The sequence below is a fragment of the Odontomachus brunneus genome, unplaced genomic scaffold (genome assembly GCF_010583005.1).
Source record: "Odontomachus brunneus isolate Ranch 3 - 2012 unplaced genomic scaffold, Obru_v1 Obru_scaffold_004, whole genome shotgun sequence".
In the NCBI taxonomy this organism is placed as follows: Eukaryota; Metazoa; Arthropoda; class Insecta; order Hymenoptera; family Formicidae; genus Odontomachus; species Odontomachus brunneus.
The window spans coordinates 266,696-285,944 of NW_022639454.1; the positions used below are offsets into that span (position 1 = coordinate 266,696).

General features: G+C 42.5%; 1 protein-coding gene across 6 annotated transcripts in view; it reads right to left on the reverse strand.

The window, feature by feature from the left end:
• LOC116847560 (protein sickie) overlaps positions 1-19,249 on the reverse strand; it is a 108,279-nt gene that overhangs the window by 63,696 nt on the left and 25,334 nt on the right. Inside the window, exons 1-4 of one of the 6 annotated variants that reach the window (XM_032822679.1) lie at positions 7,271-7,552; positions 6,618-6,990; positions 4,516-4,633; positions 3,882-3,934 (exon numbers count right to left, since the gene is read on the reverse strand). In XM_032822679.1, the coding sequence (XP_032678570.1) occupies positions 3,882-3,934; positions 4,516-4,633; positions 6,618-6,698 (252 nt within the window). In that variant the 5' untranslated portion in view covers positions 6,699-6,990; positions 7,271-7,552. Of the gene's footprint in view, positions 1-3,881; positions 3,935-4,515; positions 4,634-5,020; positions 5,054-6,617; positions 7,076-7,270; positions 7,553-17,316; positions 18,089-19,249 lie in introns of those variants that run through there. The other 5 variants (XM_032822661.1, XM_032822670.1, XM_032822687.1 and 2 more) reach the window with 5 other exon arrangements.

Here is a 19,249-nt window from a genome sequence, read left to right on the forward strand (position 1 = left end):
ACCGATCTCGAACTCTTTTCGTGTCCTGGCAACACGGGCACGACAAAGTGTTTTGGGATCTAACGTACGTACATGAGGAAGACGGGTCGCGATCAACTCACGGTGTATTCCTATCCAATTTATTCGGTATTGTATATTCTAGAGCTTTTATTATACCGGCAAGAGAGATCCGGGAGGTGAGGCACTTTTCACCGAGTCCGCGTCGAAACGTTGAATTTTTTACGAACAACGGTACGCCTTATGATCAACAATTTATCGACTCGCACTCAGAATTTTGTTAATCAGGCCTGTGAGCGGACAAAGGATAATATGAGCGAGAACGTATTATTAAACATTGGATATTTTGAGATCTTTGTTACTCCCCCAATATATTAAATTAATTATAACATACTAGTGTATCGAAGCAAAGTAACATTAGTGAGATTCCTGCGTGGAATGTTTACAGCAGTGAAATAGGATTGGAACGAGTCACCAGACATATATCGGGTGAGTCAAGGGAAAATTGCATTCCAAGTCGTCCGCGACGTCACGTCCGCGTAGAGTCGACAAGAATGCGGTGGATAGTTACAAGAAGCGATTTTGCGAGCGAGCACCGCTTAAAGAATGACGCACCGGATCGCTGAAATTGCAGGCTGCATTGTCTCTCCTCCTGCCTTCTTGCCTTCCTTCTTCGATATTCGAACCGATCGCTAGTTCCACGATGAATACAAGAGAACGATTGCATCGAGCACGACGATTAATCGCGGATATTAAACGTAATGGACAACGTGACCAATCGCGCTTTTTGCGCGAGGATTCTTGCGTGGGAAATCGCGAGGTATCGCGATACACTCGATGACTAATCGACACGCCGCGGGTATCGTAGAGCGATCGAACTGATACCGTGTTGCAAGAACGAGAATCTAGAACGCACGGTGAATTCCTCCGATTTCAACTGGACATTGTATCTATGTATGTAATATCGGCGAAAATGACAGTTCTTTTTGCGGACATGTCACAACGAGCTCTTTTCGTTCGAAAGAGGAACCACGTCTCAAAGCGCTCCTCCCTTTTTTTTTTACAAACCAGTCTAACCGGGAAACCCTTTATGTTTTCCTATTTTCTCTACGGTTTCCCTTTCCATTAGCCATGTACATATATGCTTCGTATCTAGGACACTTACAATGTAGTACATTTTCGTCGGCTGTCATCGCATCCGCGTTTCCCCACACCTGCTGCTCCCCTAATCGCGTTTAAACAATCGATTTTCGAGCGCTTGCTCATCGAGTTGCATTTACTTAAGTGCTGTTTCGATCTTTGGCTTCGATATTCATTTGTGAATGTATCGCTTCGCATCTATCTATGCAATTAAAAATTGTACAATAAAAATTACTTTAACATTAGAGAGCAAATCGTCTGCGAATAATTTACCAACAACGCAAGATTCAATCGAAATTATCCGATTAGTAAAATCCGGTATGCCTTGTACTCATCTCTACGAGCTTGTGCGGGTGATTTATTTATAAATTATCGCCATAAACTCGTTAGGAGACTGGTATGATGCTTGACTAATATATACGAAATGACTCATTTTCTCTTTCCGTCTCTCTCTCTCTCTCTCTCTCTCTCTCTCTCTCTCTCTCTCTCTGTGCGTATATGTGTGTATGTCGAGAGTGGACTCTCCGCGAAATAGAAATAGATCGCAATGGACCGACTCGGACGCGGCCAGAGACACCACAGTAGTTCCGGTTTAACTCGACAAAAAAAAGTTTAATATCACGACTCTTCTGTAACTATATAAAAACAACATTGATGTTCGAAGGATAACGCAAAAATAGGGGCTGACCCGATTTTGCCACTGAACCCAATTTATGTACATCGAAAAAGACGAAGGTACATTGAATACAATGGCCTCCTTTGACTCGATCATCCTTACTTCAAACGTGATCATCAAACAAATAAAAGGTAATTTCTTCAAAATTTAGAAAACATTGTTCGACTCGATATAGTCATACAAAAATTGTTAAAAAAAAGAAACAAATAATAAAAAGTGAGATCCTTGTCTCGGCAAACAAAAGCTGATTACTGAAGAGGTACTATGAGTACGACCGGTTGAAGAAGTAGAAAAAAAGTAGAAAACGGCACATATCCGTGCACCTTGGAGTACATAATGCCGACTTATGCAACTATTGGGCGTTTCCGGTTCGCGTAGCTACGAAGAACGCACGTTTCTCTGTGCTATTGTGTATGTCGCAGAAATATGCACAGGAATACATATTAGCTGTGAACCGACGACGTTTTAAGTCGCGTGCTGAGCGCAGGGCCGAAAGGAAAGCACGTGATTTGAGCTGACTACAAGCTGCTTCACGAATCATATTTTCGAAAGCAACTAAAAAACATCAATCCACAAAAATACGCGGAAATAGGTTTCATGTTAGATTGTCGTTTAATTAACGATGTGATCAACTGTACACCACTGGCCGCATCTACAAACATACATTGAGACTTGAAAAATCAAACGATTATTCATTATGATTCCACTTGACTCGAGCTATGTGGCGACAGATGTTTTTCAAATGTCGAAAGATAACGAAGGAGGCCAATGTTTGTTCCATTGCTCGAAAGATCATCTTTACTTATCATCGTGAATCAGCCTGTACACGTGGTGTGCTCGGCGTGTGCTCGACGCTTTAATTATAGACCGGAGCCCTTCTCCTTGCCTACGTCCACCCTCGACAACGCGAAATTGGAAAGGCGACGTCTACGAGCCGACTACAGCTCGTTTCTGCCGCTCGCGATCGAGGGTAAGAAGGAAACTTGCAAAGACTGCTTTGCGTCTTTCACGCTTGTAGCCATCTCTAGAGTATCTAGTAAGCTCTAGAGTAATTCGAAGCATCTTGTAAGATAAGTACTGTGGTTATTAAGAGCCACAAAGTTTGTTGGCCTAGTTAACTATCGAGTTCCCGTCGAGAAAAGAGCACGATTCGACGCGCGAATTGTACAATTATTATGTCGCACGATTATTATGACTCTGATAATGTGTTTCATTATATTTAAAAATAGAACTGATTTCTAATCTACTGCTAAGCGCTCCATATAGTACTGTTATATTACCTCATGTTTCGTATTTATATTCTAATACAAATCGAGTCTTGATGAATGTAACGTGTTTGTCTAATTTTTTATTCCTTAATATTTACCGTAGGCGCGAGAATTATGTTTGAATAGAAAAGAAAATAATGGATAGAAGGCAGAGAGAGAAAGAGAGAGAGAGAGAGAGAGAGAGAGAGAGAGAGAGAGAGAGAGAGAGAGAGAGAAGAGAATAATGGGAGAGGAGCGAAAGGAGAGAAACGTGTGTTTTATGGATTCTGAGTGCATCTCTGAGGAAACGAGCCACGTCACATCCGGATGGATCGAGACGCAGTCGAGTTACATTTCTCTCTCTCAAGTGGGATGACGTCTTCTTCTTCCACTGTGTATTCTCAATTTGCATAATCCTGAGTCAACGCGATACTACTCCTACGGAGGTACAAATTGAACGATTGGATGCATGAATTGAGTTATAGCGTTATGAGCGGAAGAACATTTTGAAATTTCAACGAATATTATCGAGCAACACATTCATAATGCGATCATAGCGCCAGGATACCGATTTGTTTCGGATATCTTCCGCACAGATACAGTGGATCAGAACCGCGAACTGATTTGTCACCGAATGATCGTTTATCGTTCATTCGAATAATGATCGCAAAGCTATCGGGAGAGAAAGCTATCGAACAATTATCTTTTTTTTATTATATGGAAAATCACGATAATGACTCGAGTTGACATGAAATTTTTCAATTTTCATCATCAACAAGACATTTTATACACAAAATATTTAATTTTGATGAAGCACTTACCATTTGTTGAGCACTTTTCGGTTTCCGGTTCACGTCAATCACCTTCTGGTTGGCTGTAATAAGAGAGAGAAACAGAGAGAAAGAGAGAAAAAGAGAGAGAGAGAGAGAGAAGAATCGTAAAATAATTTAACGCGAAAATCCCTCTTATACACATACATAGCCGCGGTGAATGGACGTCGCTATCGCAATGAATCGCACATGACGCGCGCGTACGGCACGTGATTGTCGTACTCCGCGCACTAATGACTTTACTGTGCCAATTTATGTGTTATGAATAACTGTCCAACACCATAAATGATTCGGTACTGTTAGTCGACTAGCAGTGATTTGCAGTTTTATTTATTGTGGTGCTTGCGATCAATTTTATGCGGCTAGGTTTTTTATCAATAAAGCATAAAAACGTATCTTATCAATATTTCAACTTTTATTATATCAAAAGGAAATTTGATAAGTAAATTTGATAACAAATTTGCAAATGGAAATGGATAATTTGATTTCGTTTTTTTTTACTGCAACTTTTTTGTTATATTTATAAATTTCTAATAATTTCTATCAACGTTCCTCTGCAAGCCTTTTTTTATACGACCATTTATCTCTTCAAATGGAGAAACAAAAGAGCGACGAGAATACTTACTGACAGCCTCTACTAGGTCTGCCAAGAGAACACCGTCACAGAGATCAGCTTGCAGATCAGTTACTCGTCTTTTGCAACCTCCTCGTTCCAAATAATAATTCGCCCAATCCGTGTAGATCTGAAATTATAAAAGTAAGCATTCTGTCTGAGTATATTTATCATCATATCGCAATCGCGATTTTGCGGTTCAATTTGTATTATTACTTTGAAACGCGATGAATTACTTGTCGAGTCATTTTTCCCGGTTATTCTCCCGAAAGAAGAGTATATTTACTTCAAATTTTCGACTGTTACACACGGAAAAAAAGGTTTGGTTGAATTAACCAAATATCTGGTCGAATATGAACGATCCAGAAAATCCGATTGAAGTAACCCGAATTCTGTTTATGTCAACCAAAAATCTTGTTAACTTAAATATCTGGTCATATTCGACCAGATATTTGGTTAATTTAACCAAATCTTTTTTTCCGTGCATTATTATAATATAACCAAGACTGATTCTCACATCGCCACAGTAAAACATAGCATGTTTAAACTGCACTTTTAACCACAACATAAATTTCAATCGTTGTATTGTTAATTACACGTCGCAGATCTCGATCGAACCACGATTATACGGTAAATTTTTAATTATTGAGCAGAATTTCAATTAGCATCGTTAATGATATCGAATAAATCTCGATTGCTGCGTCGTTGCACCGAAGAATATGCTCTCGTTTGCGCTGGCGACATCGACAGATATTCGCTGTCAAAGAAATTGAATGTAACTGCAGTTGACTGCGAGGTCTACGAAAACCTTTTTTGTTTTTACATCGTTGTCGTTCTCCCTCTTCGTGAAAACAAGCCAACGCGACGCATCCATTTACATTTCCATCACGCGACCCATATGTCATCGCGTTATCTCCGGCTGATTGCAACAGTGAAGTGCAACAACGTAGGTATACTTACGTTTATTAACGTCACTACGTGTGACCCCCGACGCGTTCATCCTCTCTCTCTCTCTCTCTCTCTCCCTCTCTCTCTCTCTCTCTCTCTCTCTCTCTCTCTCTCTCTCTCTGTTCATTTTCCCAGCCAATATTTTATTGTGCCACAGGTGCATGACTATCGGGACTTTGTTGTCGCGAATATTTCATATTTATTTGTTGGATATTTCCGAACAGCGAAGAGGACGATGTTCGCACAAATTAGCATGAAATCGATCAAATTGATATTATTTTAGATATTTATATTTTAGCGTACATATCTCAAATTAAGCTCGTTGCGTCGATGATTGTTCTGCGCGTTGTCATCATTGCAAAATTGCGTAAATTTTAATGATTGTTTTTGCTATGAAAACCTATCCTTCATATACATATTATAATTTAGGATATGATACACTCTCTCTTGAGGGAGAAAAAGAGAGACATTTCTTGACATGTACAATTTCAGTTGTGCAAATCGAACAGTGATCACTTGCAGAGTATGTATAACTGGAAATGATCTCTATTTCAATTCACACATCTCAATTATGTATTTACGTATGTCTTTATTCCGATCAATCAACTAACAATTTTTCCTTATTCACACGTCTATAAGCGAGCCATCGGCGGACATAAATCAGGCACAGGAGCATGAATTGTCCCGGCGCGCTTACCGCGCTGGCTGAACGCCAGGCTTTTCAGCGTGAGCGAGCGAGTGCGACTCTCGAGAGTCCCCAAAGAGACGCACTCGCAAGGGCGACGGAAAGCACAAGGGGAGACAAACGTGGTCGTAGACCAGAAGGGACAAGGGGAACAGGAGCGAGAGAGAATGAGGAGAGGAGAGGAGAGAGTTAGTCATCGCGTACTATTTTTGAGCGCGCAAAGAGAGAAGCGGAGCAAAGGGATGGGACCTTCCTTCGTGATTTCGGGTCGCCATTATTACGGCGACCGCGCGAAGTCGCTTCCCCGAGTCGCTTTTCTCGCTTTTCCCGCTTTTCCCGCGAGAACCCGGGACTTTCCCGGGAATATTCGAGAGAAGTGCGTGTGTTGAGACGCAAAGTATAGGTATCGTTGGAAATTGACAGTCGAGGAAGTGTGATGTACAGTTGCAGCCGACACGTCGCGACGAAAGAGAAAAATTACCTGCAGGATATTACGCGTGGAATCAGCCTTGATATCGTCGACGGATCCGCGTATCGATCTCGGTGCTCTGATACAAGCCATGACACCGTCGAATGCGCCAATTTTCTTTCCTCGTCGATTATCCTTCGCGATCACTCGTAATTGCACTATGCACTTTGCACTTTGCACTCGATCGTTTGTAATTATACGCGCCTGCACTATCCGCTTGTGATAATCATGATTGACTTCACTTTAGATTCTTAACCATTTCCAAGAAAATCGTTTGCTTCGTTGTGCAACTGCGGTGCGTTTTCCAACATTTAAATCAGAAAAATATTTTATCAATATATTATAACATATCGGAGATAATGTGTCGAGTGAAGAAGACATTAATCTGGGAAAATGTCAAGCAATACTTATTAATTACACTAATGACACTTTACCGCATCGAGTAAAGTGTAATCGTTTTACCGAGATTATTTTATTTATATTGATACATTCATTCCTCTCTTCTCCCCTCTCTCTCTCTCTCCCTCTTTTTCTCTATCTTTCTTCCAATCCTTCCTTTTTATCATAAGAAAGCACTGGTGAAAAAAGAAAGAGAAAATATAAGAAAGACCCACTTAATCTAATTTATTAACATAATATAATTTATTAATATAAGAAAGACACACAGATCCATTATCAATGTATAGCTGAATCTTCATCTGTATCCCTGCGCGACCCTTCGTTTTCACAATCTTCTTTCGACCGTCAGGAGAATCAGAAGCAGAGGGAAGAGTCGAGGTAAAGGAGGAGACGAAAGAGTTGATCGCGCTAATCGCTCAATTATTCAATTCTCGATATCGTCACCCTCTCTTGTTCTTTAGGACGATCGCGCGACACGACGCGTCGCATCGCGACACATCACAAAACGTTGGAGAACGAAACGGAAGCGTCTCAACGTCGCGACGCACCGGACGTAACTGAATACGCGCACGTTTCTCTATTCGTAGGTACACGCTCGCGCCTTCTCCTCCTTTTCATCTCCCTCCTCCATTCTCTCTTTCTTCTCCTCCTCCTCCTCCTCTTTTGCCACCTCCTTTCGTTCCTTTTTCTCTTCAAAAGCTCATCGTATAGAATATCAACGAATCATATATTTACATCAAAAGTGACGCGATTCGACATTTCTCGAGCAATCGTGAAAAATTCTGAGAAAGTTTCGTGTGAATCATCAAACTTCTTAATATTATTAATAACAGTGTTTTGCATTTTGCATCTCGAGCATCTATAGTGCCTTTAGCTCCAGTATAGCGTATCTAGTGCATCCAATTTATATTTAATCGTCAATTATTTATCTTTACACATCTCTTTCATCTCTTTCACTACTTCGGATATAGGTAATGGTATTTAGTTTCGACTTCTTGAAAAGGACCTTTTGATCCCGAAAGAAAAAAAATTGATCGAAAATTTCCAGATATCAAGGAGCAAGGATGACGATGACGAGATCAGGAAGTGTGACACATCTCAAGACTATTTTAGGGTGGTACGACGGACGTGATATGGAAACAACATCGAGATGTCGAATCGTAGAATTGTAACGATATTACCAATTTTACGGAGAGAATTTTTTAATGCAACTCCGACCGAACACTCATTATTTGCGTTTGACTGAATGTTGATGCGATTTAACAAAGAATAACAGCCACTGAAAACAAAAGATGCCGCATCTCGAATATAACATTATACATTTAAAGTGAGATTCCATTAGCCAAATACTGCCGCTCGAATCGATTGGTTGCAATTAACTTGTGCTATTTCACAATAACGTTTTTTATATCAGAGTTTATAGCATAATCTTTTCCAAAACTCTAACTATGGAATGAAGAGAATCGTGCGTCGAGTGCATCCGAAAGATAGAGTACGAAGAAAAGAGAAAGGAGGGAGAAAGAGAAGGAAAAGAAGATGGGCTAATAAAAATCGCTAGACATCCGACGATGTTCCGGGAAGACAATATCTCTCCTCCGTAGGCAAAAATAACGCGCAGGGGAAGGGGAATGGAAATAGGAACGAGAGACGGCGCGGCGCTTGACCTAAAGGAAGAAAACAGCAACGGCGTTCAACTCGAAATAGAACAGGATTAATAGAGCGCGAGCGCCATTCGAGCGTAGGCGTTCGGTGTTTGACGAATTAACGGAATCGAGGCCGTAAATTCATCAACGAACGATCCCAGAGATCATTGATTAGACCGCGACGCCGCTAAGTCGCAGCAACTATCATCATCCTATCAGGTCTTATGTAGTTCTTTCTAAACGATACGACATAACAATCAATCCGATCAAAACAAATTGAGAAAATTCAAATTAGATCGGTCGGTTAACCATATCACAATCATTCATCTTTAAATATCGAATCAACCATTAATTTTGATCACATACTTCATCATTTAGATTTCATCGAGAGATATGTTAGTAGTGCCACATTTATACATCTCAGAAAAAACTTAAAATATATATATATATATATATATATATATATATATATATATATGAATTGACAAAGACAAGTCATTAGACCAGCGCTCCTAGGCAAGACCGTGTCGAGTCTTGTGGCCTAGCTTACTGATCGGTGATTCTTCTTTCTTCTTTCTTATTCCAGTCTCTACTATCCTAGACCAGAGACATTACGTTGAATCGTAATGTATCGCAACGTTGATAAGAAGCAAGAATTGGCCGGTGGGAACCACGTACGCGCCATGCTGATCGATATTCGACTTGGCGCCGATTATCGCGGCCGCATCGCGCGCGCGACTAGACGCGTTAAAAGGCAACGCCATGGCCGGCATTACAATTAATGATGCTGCTCGTACGCAAGTCGCGCGGAATAGCAATCGATAGCGCACCTGTCGGGAATGCTCGTGTCGTTTGTGTCGTTTGTGCACCCGTTTGTTTATTGTTAGTCGTTCGACGATACTCGTAACCGGGCAAATATTATTATTATTTACTCTCAATAGAGAGGGAGGAGAGAGAGAGCATGCAATAGTAATATTTTAATCAATGGTTTTTTTACATTTAGCAAACATTTGTGCTAAATTGTATCGTGGAAACAAAAGGTTTTCGTTTCAGAGAAATTGAGTTTAACTTAAGCTCTGTTAATAGAAAAAAGAATCTCTTTTGTTACGTGTCTTATATAATACATGATTAAAATACAAATACAATTGAGACAAATTTGTTCTCTCCCGCAGTTTCCTTCCATGGCCATGCGAGTTAACGTCAAAATCACCTAGGACTTTAGCCGTGAATTAAAAGGATACCTGTCAAAATTTCAGCAATTAATTTCCGACAGTTTGACGGTGCGCCAGTCGTTTTTCCGGAGCGGCGATTCGCCTAAAATTCGAGGGAACAGTCAAAGGATAATAATTGTCCTTTGGCGCGGTGGTGACTGACCGACGCAAAAGGGTGCATGAAATTGAATATTGCAGCGAATCTCCCTCCCGGAACGGCGACACCGAACTCAAGAGCCGGAAACGAAACCGTTAAAGGACAATAATTAATTCGCTCCTGACGGCCGACAGTCTGACGGCTCGTTAGTCACGTATAATCCTACTTCATTTGTTTTCTTTTTTTTCTATCCTACGTAATAATGTTGCGAGGATGGTTGCGAGGATAGTCTGATAAATGGAAAAAGGGAACAAGATGAGAGGTAAGCGCCGTGCTTTATTGCAAAGGGAAGCCAGTAAATAGCTAGCTAAGATTGACTCTCCGATAAACATTTTACATTTTGCTTCTTGGTAAAAAGCTGATCGCGTTTCGTCCTTTTAATCCTTTTAATCTTTTTTTCTAGTCATCATTGATCCTTTAAGAATTTTCGCAGCACACGCAGAAAGTGATGAATAATGGATTACGCATACAAGAGCTCATTCTGATACTAATATTATCAAATTTTATTGTTATTTTGAAATTTGGCCTAGAGTGTCTCTCTTTCACACACACACACACACACACACACACACACCTTTATACAAAGTTGCCTGATATATAAATTGATAAAATAAATTGAGCATTTTCACTCTTCCTATAACTTCTTCATCTCAACTCTTCTTTCACTCAACTGACTTTTTCACGAAAATCTCACTATGTCGCGTCGTGGAATTGATTTCCTTCGATTCAAGGACGAAAAAGAGGTGAATTTCACGTAATGGGAACGAGAAGGCTACGGGAGCTATGCGGAAGCTGGAATGCTTTTTCGTCGGTGCGATAATTTTGTGGGCAGGACACGTTTCGCGAGAAGGACGGAAAACGGGAAAGCAACGAGAGAGCTGGTGGGGCTTTGTCGCGCGATTACGGCGAGGATCGCTCCACTCAATGGACGCCAACTCGATGGAACAGCCCCCGACGGTATTAAGTTTGCTTTAACCCGCGACGATATCGAGACGCGCCAGTCTTCCGAATGATAACGGGGCTTGGAAAGAGAAGAGAAATTGCGAAACCAGCAAACCATCTTAAGCACATAATCCAATGAGCCACTCCACGAATAGTCTTCTTAATTGAGTAGAATATCCTATTGGAGAGTGGTAGAGAGGAAGAACAAGAAACATAACGCATTTGTAATAATTAACAGGTAACTAAAGCGCATGACAACTAACGAACAGGAGAGTAACTTGCCGATACAACTAGTGCACAATGCACTAGTATTGTATGTAGACGCGCGGATCCCTTTACTTTCTCGTCGGTTATTGCCTAACTATCCCTTTTCTCGCTGTTCCGTTCGCTTTTTGTTACAAACGAGCCGTGTAGCCACGTTTCCTACCCTCTTTTGCCCCGAGTGCACGTTAACTGTACACTCGGTTGCGTCGAAATCTCTCGTGGCCAATTTTCCGATCGGTAACTCGCGCGTGACTCGTTTGTATAACGTCCAGGGAAACGATGGAGATATCCTATCCGTCGTAAACTCGATATATGTATACTTATAAATCATATCTTTTGTGTTCAATGAAAACCGATAGGCTTGAAATGATACTTGAAATTTCATCAACATGATTAGATGGAACGAAAAGTATAAGGAACCGTATGTTTATTTTCGAGGAAAGTATCAGATGACTCTCTCTCTCTCTCTCTCTCTCTCTCTCTCTCTCTCTCTCTCTCTTGTTGTTGAAGTGTTGAAAGCAAAACAGGTCGAGCCAGAACGTAACTCGTACGATGGTTGAGAACCGTCGTAACAGAGTTATCATCCCCCTTTGCTCCGCTCCAAGAAGTAGCGGAGGATACACCCTCTTCCCTCAGGAGAGTACGTGTCCTGCAACAAGCCTATGTCCCATGTTCTCACACCCTCTTGAGATTCGAGGAAACCCCGTTGTCATGACTACCAAACTCGTACGAGAATAAAGTCATTTTTATATCTGTCATTAATAGAACGCCGGTAAGATTCAATTAGCATTGTGCAGAAAAGATTACGGTGTGCTCGACGACGAACGTGTTTATATTTCCAATTTGCACAGATATTAATAATCGAAAAATATTAACGCGGGCAAAGATGATGGAAGAATGAGGCCCGAGAAAACATTTAAGCTCACGCAGTAGATGGAGCTACATGCGCACTCGCTGACGAGTAATGTTGAACAAAGTTGAGAAAATTACCATTTGATCTTTTACATTTGCTCCTTCATAAATAGCGACTGATAATGAGTAATATTCACTCGCACGTGTCGCTAGCTTCCACTTTGAAGATGCCCGCTTCTTTTCTCGTGGCTCACCCGTCGCGGCGCCACGTGGGTTATGTTTTATGAATGAGTCTCACCTACCGCGCACCACACACATTGCGACGACGTACGTGTACGTGCACTCGCGAGAACGTGCGAGCGAGCTAAATTTACCTGGCTGCGTCGCGTCGTCGTGCGATGCAACCGGGCCCAACCCTGCCATTGTCAGTCGCCTCTCTGTGTGGGCATCTTCTCGCATACACTAAATGGCCCACACGAGAGCGCGATCGGGCCAGGCCCCCGACGATCCTTAAGGCCCCGTTTCTCGCGGATGCACGCGCGGAACTTTCGCCGGTGGGCTTGCCTCGCGCGGAGGATAATCGTTTGTCTCTCCCGCAATTGTACGCTTTTCGACATACGCCCCGTCTTTACGTTATAAAGATTACTTTAATGATTCTTATGTCTGTTACATCGTCGGACTTGTCCAGAGTTTTAATGAAGTGATAAAAATAATAACTTAATTAAAATTATCTCGCATTATCTCGAAAGATTACCGGTACGATTTAAAATAGACGCGAAATTTGTACGGCAGACGCGTGTGTCATTCGCAGAGACACGGATATTACGGATATTACGGATTCAGGCTCCCTGTCACGTCGAAATTGCTATAATTCTTTCGACTCACGTATAGCGCACAGGAGGACGCTAACTCGTGTCCAAAACGCACTAACGAGCCTCGACGTTTGTCGAGGGTCGCGCTACATCTCCGCTCCTGATTCGCCAGCGATCCTGCCTTCTCGCAGTACCCTTTTGTTTCAAGGAGTCGGAAGATAGAGAAACGGATAAGTTCCTTACGAATCTCTTAATCAATTTTTCTACTATATCGCGATTAAAGTCGATAAATTGAAAATTACTTAGTAAGCCTCCAAGTAGGTTTTTAGGTCTCTCTACCGCAATTATTATCTTAACAGTAATAAAATTTTATTATACAAAAGAAAGCTGGAATAACCTGATTAAAAGGAATAGAAGTTAGGTCTGTCATTGACGTTGGATCGTAATTGCGGTCTCGCCGCCGGGACCAATTGGTCCGGACTTGTGTGACGCGGTTCAATGTCTGTTCAAAACACACGATACGTATTTGTGTGTGTGATGTGGCATTTCCGCCACGCGGAAATGCCAATGCATTTGATATGACGTTGTGGCAATAGACTCCGGAAGGTCAAAGTGCACACAGTGAATATCGATTATGTTATGTAAATAACATTGTTACGTTCTCGTTACGTTCTTTTTTGGGAAATTGACGAGAACTTTTTTTTCTTTCCTTTTTATTTCTTTCAAATCAATTACGTTCCATTTTTCAGAAATTTTTCATCAAATTGAAATAAAATATTTTCTTACAATTCCTGCTCCCGAGCAAGTCTCTAACGATCTAATTGTACAGAGCGAATTTCAAAGATTTACACGCCAATGGCGTAAGAGAAATTTCGTCGGTTTTTTTTAACGAGCAATCTGAGGTAATCTCGCCACGATAACACAAAAGCCGAGTAACAAACTGCGAAATAGCGGCGAAAAATTCACGCGCAAAAGCGAGAAAATCGATAGGGATTCGCAAAATTCGTTTCTCATCGTAATCCGGACGCAGCGAGGCCAATGTATTTTTTCAACACCACCCGTGCGCACGATACGCGGACGTATATCTCGATTATTTTTTCAGAATCCTACGCGGCCGGATTACGAGTATTTATGTGTTGAAAGCGCAGCTCGAATAAAAGGAGAAATGTTTGTCACGATATGTGGCAGCACTGATAAACCATATGTTGATAAAAGAAAAAAAAGATTTGAGGTTCCTATGCCCATTTATTTATTCGGGAATCTACCTACATGCTGTGAATGGCAACACTTGTGCTATCGCGTTTTTTCTAGGCATTAGCCATTATTGTATAATCACAAATTTCTATTTCAACATTCTTCGACGCATTTCAAATCGAATCCCCTTCAATCTCTCCTATCGAATGATATATTTCCAATTTGGCAAACAAATATCAATATCGTCATATAATTTGGACGTGCAAAAAATTAGTTCGGTTAAGCCAGCATGACGAAATATCATTCCAAAATCATAATCCACGACGCATGCCAACTTTTCCACTCCTCAAAGGAAAACTGCACGAGCTCGTGATTCAGCGACGATTCGATTAAAGATCTATTTTCCTGGTAAGATGGCTCGCGATAAACGAAGACACATACTGTTCGCCTTAGGGTAGGATAGGTTTGTCCCTATACGGAAAGTTGCGAGACAGACACGCGCACACAACCTAAATCATTTATCGCGTTCGATTGCCAATTTACAGCCCCACGAAAATTGCTCTCGTAAGGGCGTGCGCCCTTTTTCGCCCTTCGCAAACCCTCAAATTTTCCTTTCACTTTTGATTTCACTTCGATCTCCTCGCGATAAAAATGATATGTAACAAATGGAAAGATGTAACAAAAGATGTAGCAATTTTTCGAAAACGCGTAACTCAATTTCAAAACGTTTACAGCACGATGTGAACCTGGCTAACAGCGCTCCCATTAAATCTACACGGATCGTTAACCCGTAAACACGTATCGCGGCATATACATGTCCGGAAAAATTCAGAGCTTGTCGACCCGTGAACAACAACGAGGTGGTATCATCGATGGTTCTTTTTAATCGTGAAAAATATTCTTTTTCCCGACTATGCCCAAAAAGACATCAACAGTTCCATATTTGAGTATGGAAAATGAAAGGTGGAGAAATAAAATAATATTGGTGCTATTATTTCAAGAGCCGCAAATATCATGAATTTGTAATTTAAACGAATGGAAAAGACATCAGATACGATAAAGAAAAAGAAATTCGCAAGCCGAGAGTTTTCCCTTTTCTCACTATGCTTACATGCATACACCATATACATACACTATTAACATGCTTTATCGCAATCAATTATCAATTTAACGGGCATCAATTTAACGTCATGAATTGCGAGTGCACCTTTTGTGCTTCCTGCACAAAAAGTGTAAATTACACGCGATAAAGAGAAATGTATCCGACGCGAAATTAGATCGCTTGTTTCCGTGCTAATGGTCGAGCCACGAGACACAATAATGATGAGTATACGTTTGCTTTGTCGAAAGGAGAGGAGCAGAGGCCAATCTGATCCTTTGCGATACGCGCGAGGGAGGGAAACAGCCACCCTCTTTGCCGTACGGAAAGATGGTCGTTTCGTATGTTCACCCTGAGGTGAATATCACAAAAGGATGAGTGACAAGAAGGAACATGAGCGAATGAGGATCTAACGTCGCTTAATTATAGAATTTTATCCAACTCAACAAGCAAAGTCAACGTTCATTATCACGATCTTTGCTCACGAGCTAATGAATATCTCTGCCTTCGTCGCCGCCAAAGGATAATCCTCCGGTGATACGTAAGTGCGAGTGTAAGGAAAGCAACAAGAGCGCATCTTGTTTCGGGTATGCTGGTAGCCGATGGCATCCCTCTCTCCCCCTCCTCAAAGTAAACATTACGCGCGAGGGTGGATTTCTTGGAGTTGATCAAAGTGCCTTCACACCCCCGGGCAGCATATTTGATAGCTTTCGCTAGGATCGACCCTCCCGCTCCGGCGAGAGGAGCCTCGAGAATCCTTTACGAGCGAAACGTAACGCCGCAGGATGGATGAGGACGAAAAGGAACACACCGAATGCTCAATTTTTCACAGACTGGCCCGACCTTTGCTATTTTCGCCAGCTATATCGCAGCTTTAAGGACCGGGATCCGGGATCTTTAGTGATGAATTATAAACGATCGCGTGAGGGACGATTCAGAAATTGTTTGCCCTTTTGCAGAAGTTCTTGGTGGTATATTTATAATCGATTCTTCAAATTAATTTGCTCCGTGTAAAATATGTAGCTCTTCGTGCACAGGAAACATTTAAAGGAATACTTGGTATGTACAAAAAGAAAAGTCCACACACGCGAATAAAGCAGACAGATAAACAAAGAAAGAGGAGAGAGAGAGAGAGAGAGAGAGAGAGAGAGAGAGAGAGAGAGAGAGAAGGGAGGGGGGAGAAAGAGTGGAGAAACTGACAAAATATAGCATTTTACAAAAAGAATCTAGACACGACGATTTTTTTTCTCGCACAAACGTAACCCCGGCTCTGTTCAACCACATCTCCATTTGCGCGTTGCTTCGTACGCATCAACGTTGTAATATCAAGCGAATGATCGTTCCGCGATTATTTTCGCTCACGATAGCGACTGCGAAATCCGTCCGCGAGTCGCTCGCGGCGAAATGGAACAAAACTCGATAGCGTAGCGCCACAAATTTGCGGCTCGGTTTCCGAAATTAGCTCGACCGAGGGCGTAGGAAAATCGGCTCGCCTCGGGGGATGACGAGGCCGGGGATGTAGCGCGGGAAGGGGGGGATGTATTATTACGAGCACCCCGTAGAGGGAGGATGAACGTTACCGGGACGGAAAAGGACGAATGTCCGCGCGTTAAACACGACGTTTCGTAGCGGCCACGTTCGCGGAATTGCTTCTGTTTTTCGATTAATTCGAAAAGGTAAACGTGCGAGAGAGTGCCACTGACAGTTCATTTCGAGACTCGCGTCCCGCGAGATATTTGATAGGACGGCGCGAATTCGCATTCGCTGACAATTTTCAAGTGAGGCATAATTCATCGGCCGACATAATTATATCGGCAGTCACTGTCGGAGTTTATCGGTCTCGGTTCGAGAGTACAGATTCTCTCTCTAAAAGACTTTAATTTCTCAAAATCATTATCTCTTGCGTCGACTGAAATTTTAGAAGAATTTGCAACCCTTTGCGATCCCATACGTGGGATACGACAATCGTATTGCGGTCGCGCGCACGCGTGATTAACTCAAGGCGGTTCAGAATATTACTTTTTCAGCTCTGGAATCAAACGATCGTGCTTATTTAGCACGCTAGACGCGTGACCCGAACGAGAGCGGACGACTCGTGTTCAGTCCAAGCAACTCGACTGCGATCGATCGCAAACTACCTGCTGCGTGCTTCTTCCGCGATGCTGCCACTGATAAAAGTGATCAGCGTTCAACGACCATCCAGGTGCGAAGCTGAAAACCTCCGGCAAGTGCGCCAACTGCGCAAACTGCGAGCTAGCGATTGACGTGGTTGCACCGCTCTGATGACACAGCGGATGCGGAAGTTCCGTATAAACGCCCCTCTTGCCTCCTACCCAGCCCGTGCCCACGCGCTTCTCCTCCACCTGGGATGTGGTCACGTTCTGACTGCAGCATCGCGAGTACAACAACTCCTTCTCCAAAGTGTACAACGTCTCAAACTCGAGAAAAGACATGCCTGGCTCGACGTCAACGCTCGTCGCCGTCGCTGCCGCCGTCGCTGTTGTTAGCGTCGTCGTCGTCGTCATTGAGGACAGTCCGAGTCCCAGACCCATCTCGCCTTGGAGCGAGTCGTCGTCCAAGGACGACAGGTATCTCCTTGGCGAACGCTTAGGGCTGTGATGCGCTTGCTGCTGGCTTGCTTGCTCACTGTGCCTCCTGGGCGATTTCCGATCGCTGAAGACTCTTCGAGCCAACGTGGGCGATTCGGCGGCTTCTGCCGGCCTCTTGCTCGTATTTCCGATCAAAGAAGGTATCAGCGAGGGTGTCAGTCGACAGATCCTGTTTTTCGGCTTGGCTCCGTTGCCGGTTCGAGGATAGGCCGGGGACGTCTTGAAAGCCGACATTGCGCCTCTTTCATCTTTCGAGATGCTCTTCGGGATCGCGATTCGTCGAGCCAAGTAACGAGGGAATCACCAGGACTTTGGACGGATCGCGAATTGACGACTTTACAAACTTGCATCCGTTTCTTCAATTACTCTTCTTCTGGTTAAAATCTCACCCGAGATTCACGATTTTTGCAGCAAAAATTACTTCGTCATCAAAGACGATGACGTTGACACAAAATCAATGACTGAGAGCTGCGATTATGCGTTGCTGGATGATGCTCAGTCAACAATTTTTCTCGACAACTACTCACCACAAACGAGTAATCACTAAGCGGAACAAGAATTTACAGGTCTTTTGCTTATTTATTCGATTAATTGCTTCAATATTCGTATGAGTATTGTTTGATTTTCTTTCTCGCCAAATTAACATAAATTTGCTTACACACGACAGTTCTATAACCGATCAATTTACGTCCGTGACTTTTCTCGCTGACATATTAGCAAGCGTGATTTTACGTAACTTCGTAGGTAGACGCCGAATATTGTCATTAAGGACACGTTATTAAGAATTATCAAAACGGAGACAGATAATACCGAATCAATTGATCACAATCATATTTGTCCACAAACTCACTTGATATTCTTGCATAAAATCAAATTTTCACAAATATATATATATTCACTTGATATCGATAACTAATTTCCACTAGTCCAACAACCGAAAAGAGAGGTCGGCACCGAAGGGTGATTGCTCGAGCACCCTTGCAAGGATCCTCGGCAGGACTGACACGGTCCGGCCCGTCGCAGGACGACGCGAGGCACCGCGTCAGCGGGAGTGCGCGCGCGCACTGGGTGAAACCCTTACTTCACCACCTGAATTTCCCATTGCTCGCAACGCGATGCGCAAAGAAATATATAACGTCACATATCGTTTTAACACCTATTTTTTTGTTCTTACGTTTTAGAAATACAATCGACCGAATGAACGAATAATATTTCTGTCATAATTGACGTTATCGTTATTTCCATCATCATTGATACGATCTGCTGCTCCCTTCTCGTGACGCTGACATCGACTCAAAAGGAAGGCGGTAGAGGTAGTGCGCGGGATGAAAATCACCGTCCCGACGTGTGTACACGCGGGGTGAATATTATAAAAGCGGCAGCGTGATGAAGGAAAAGGTACACACTATCGCCACCCTTCGGAAAAACAACTCTCTCTCTCTCTCTCTCTCTCTCTCTCTCT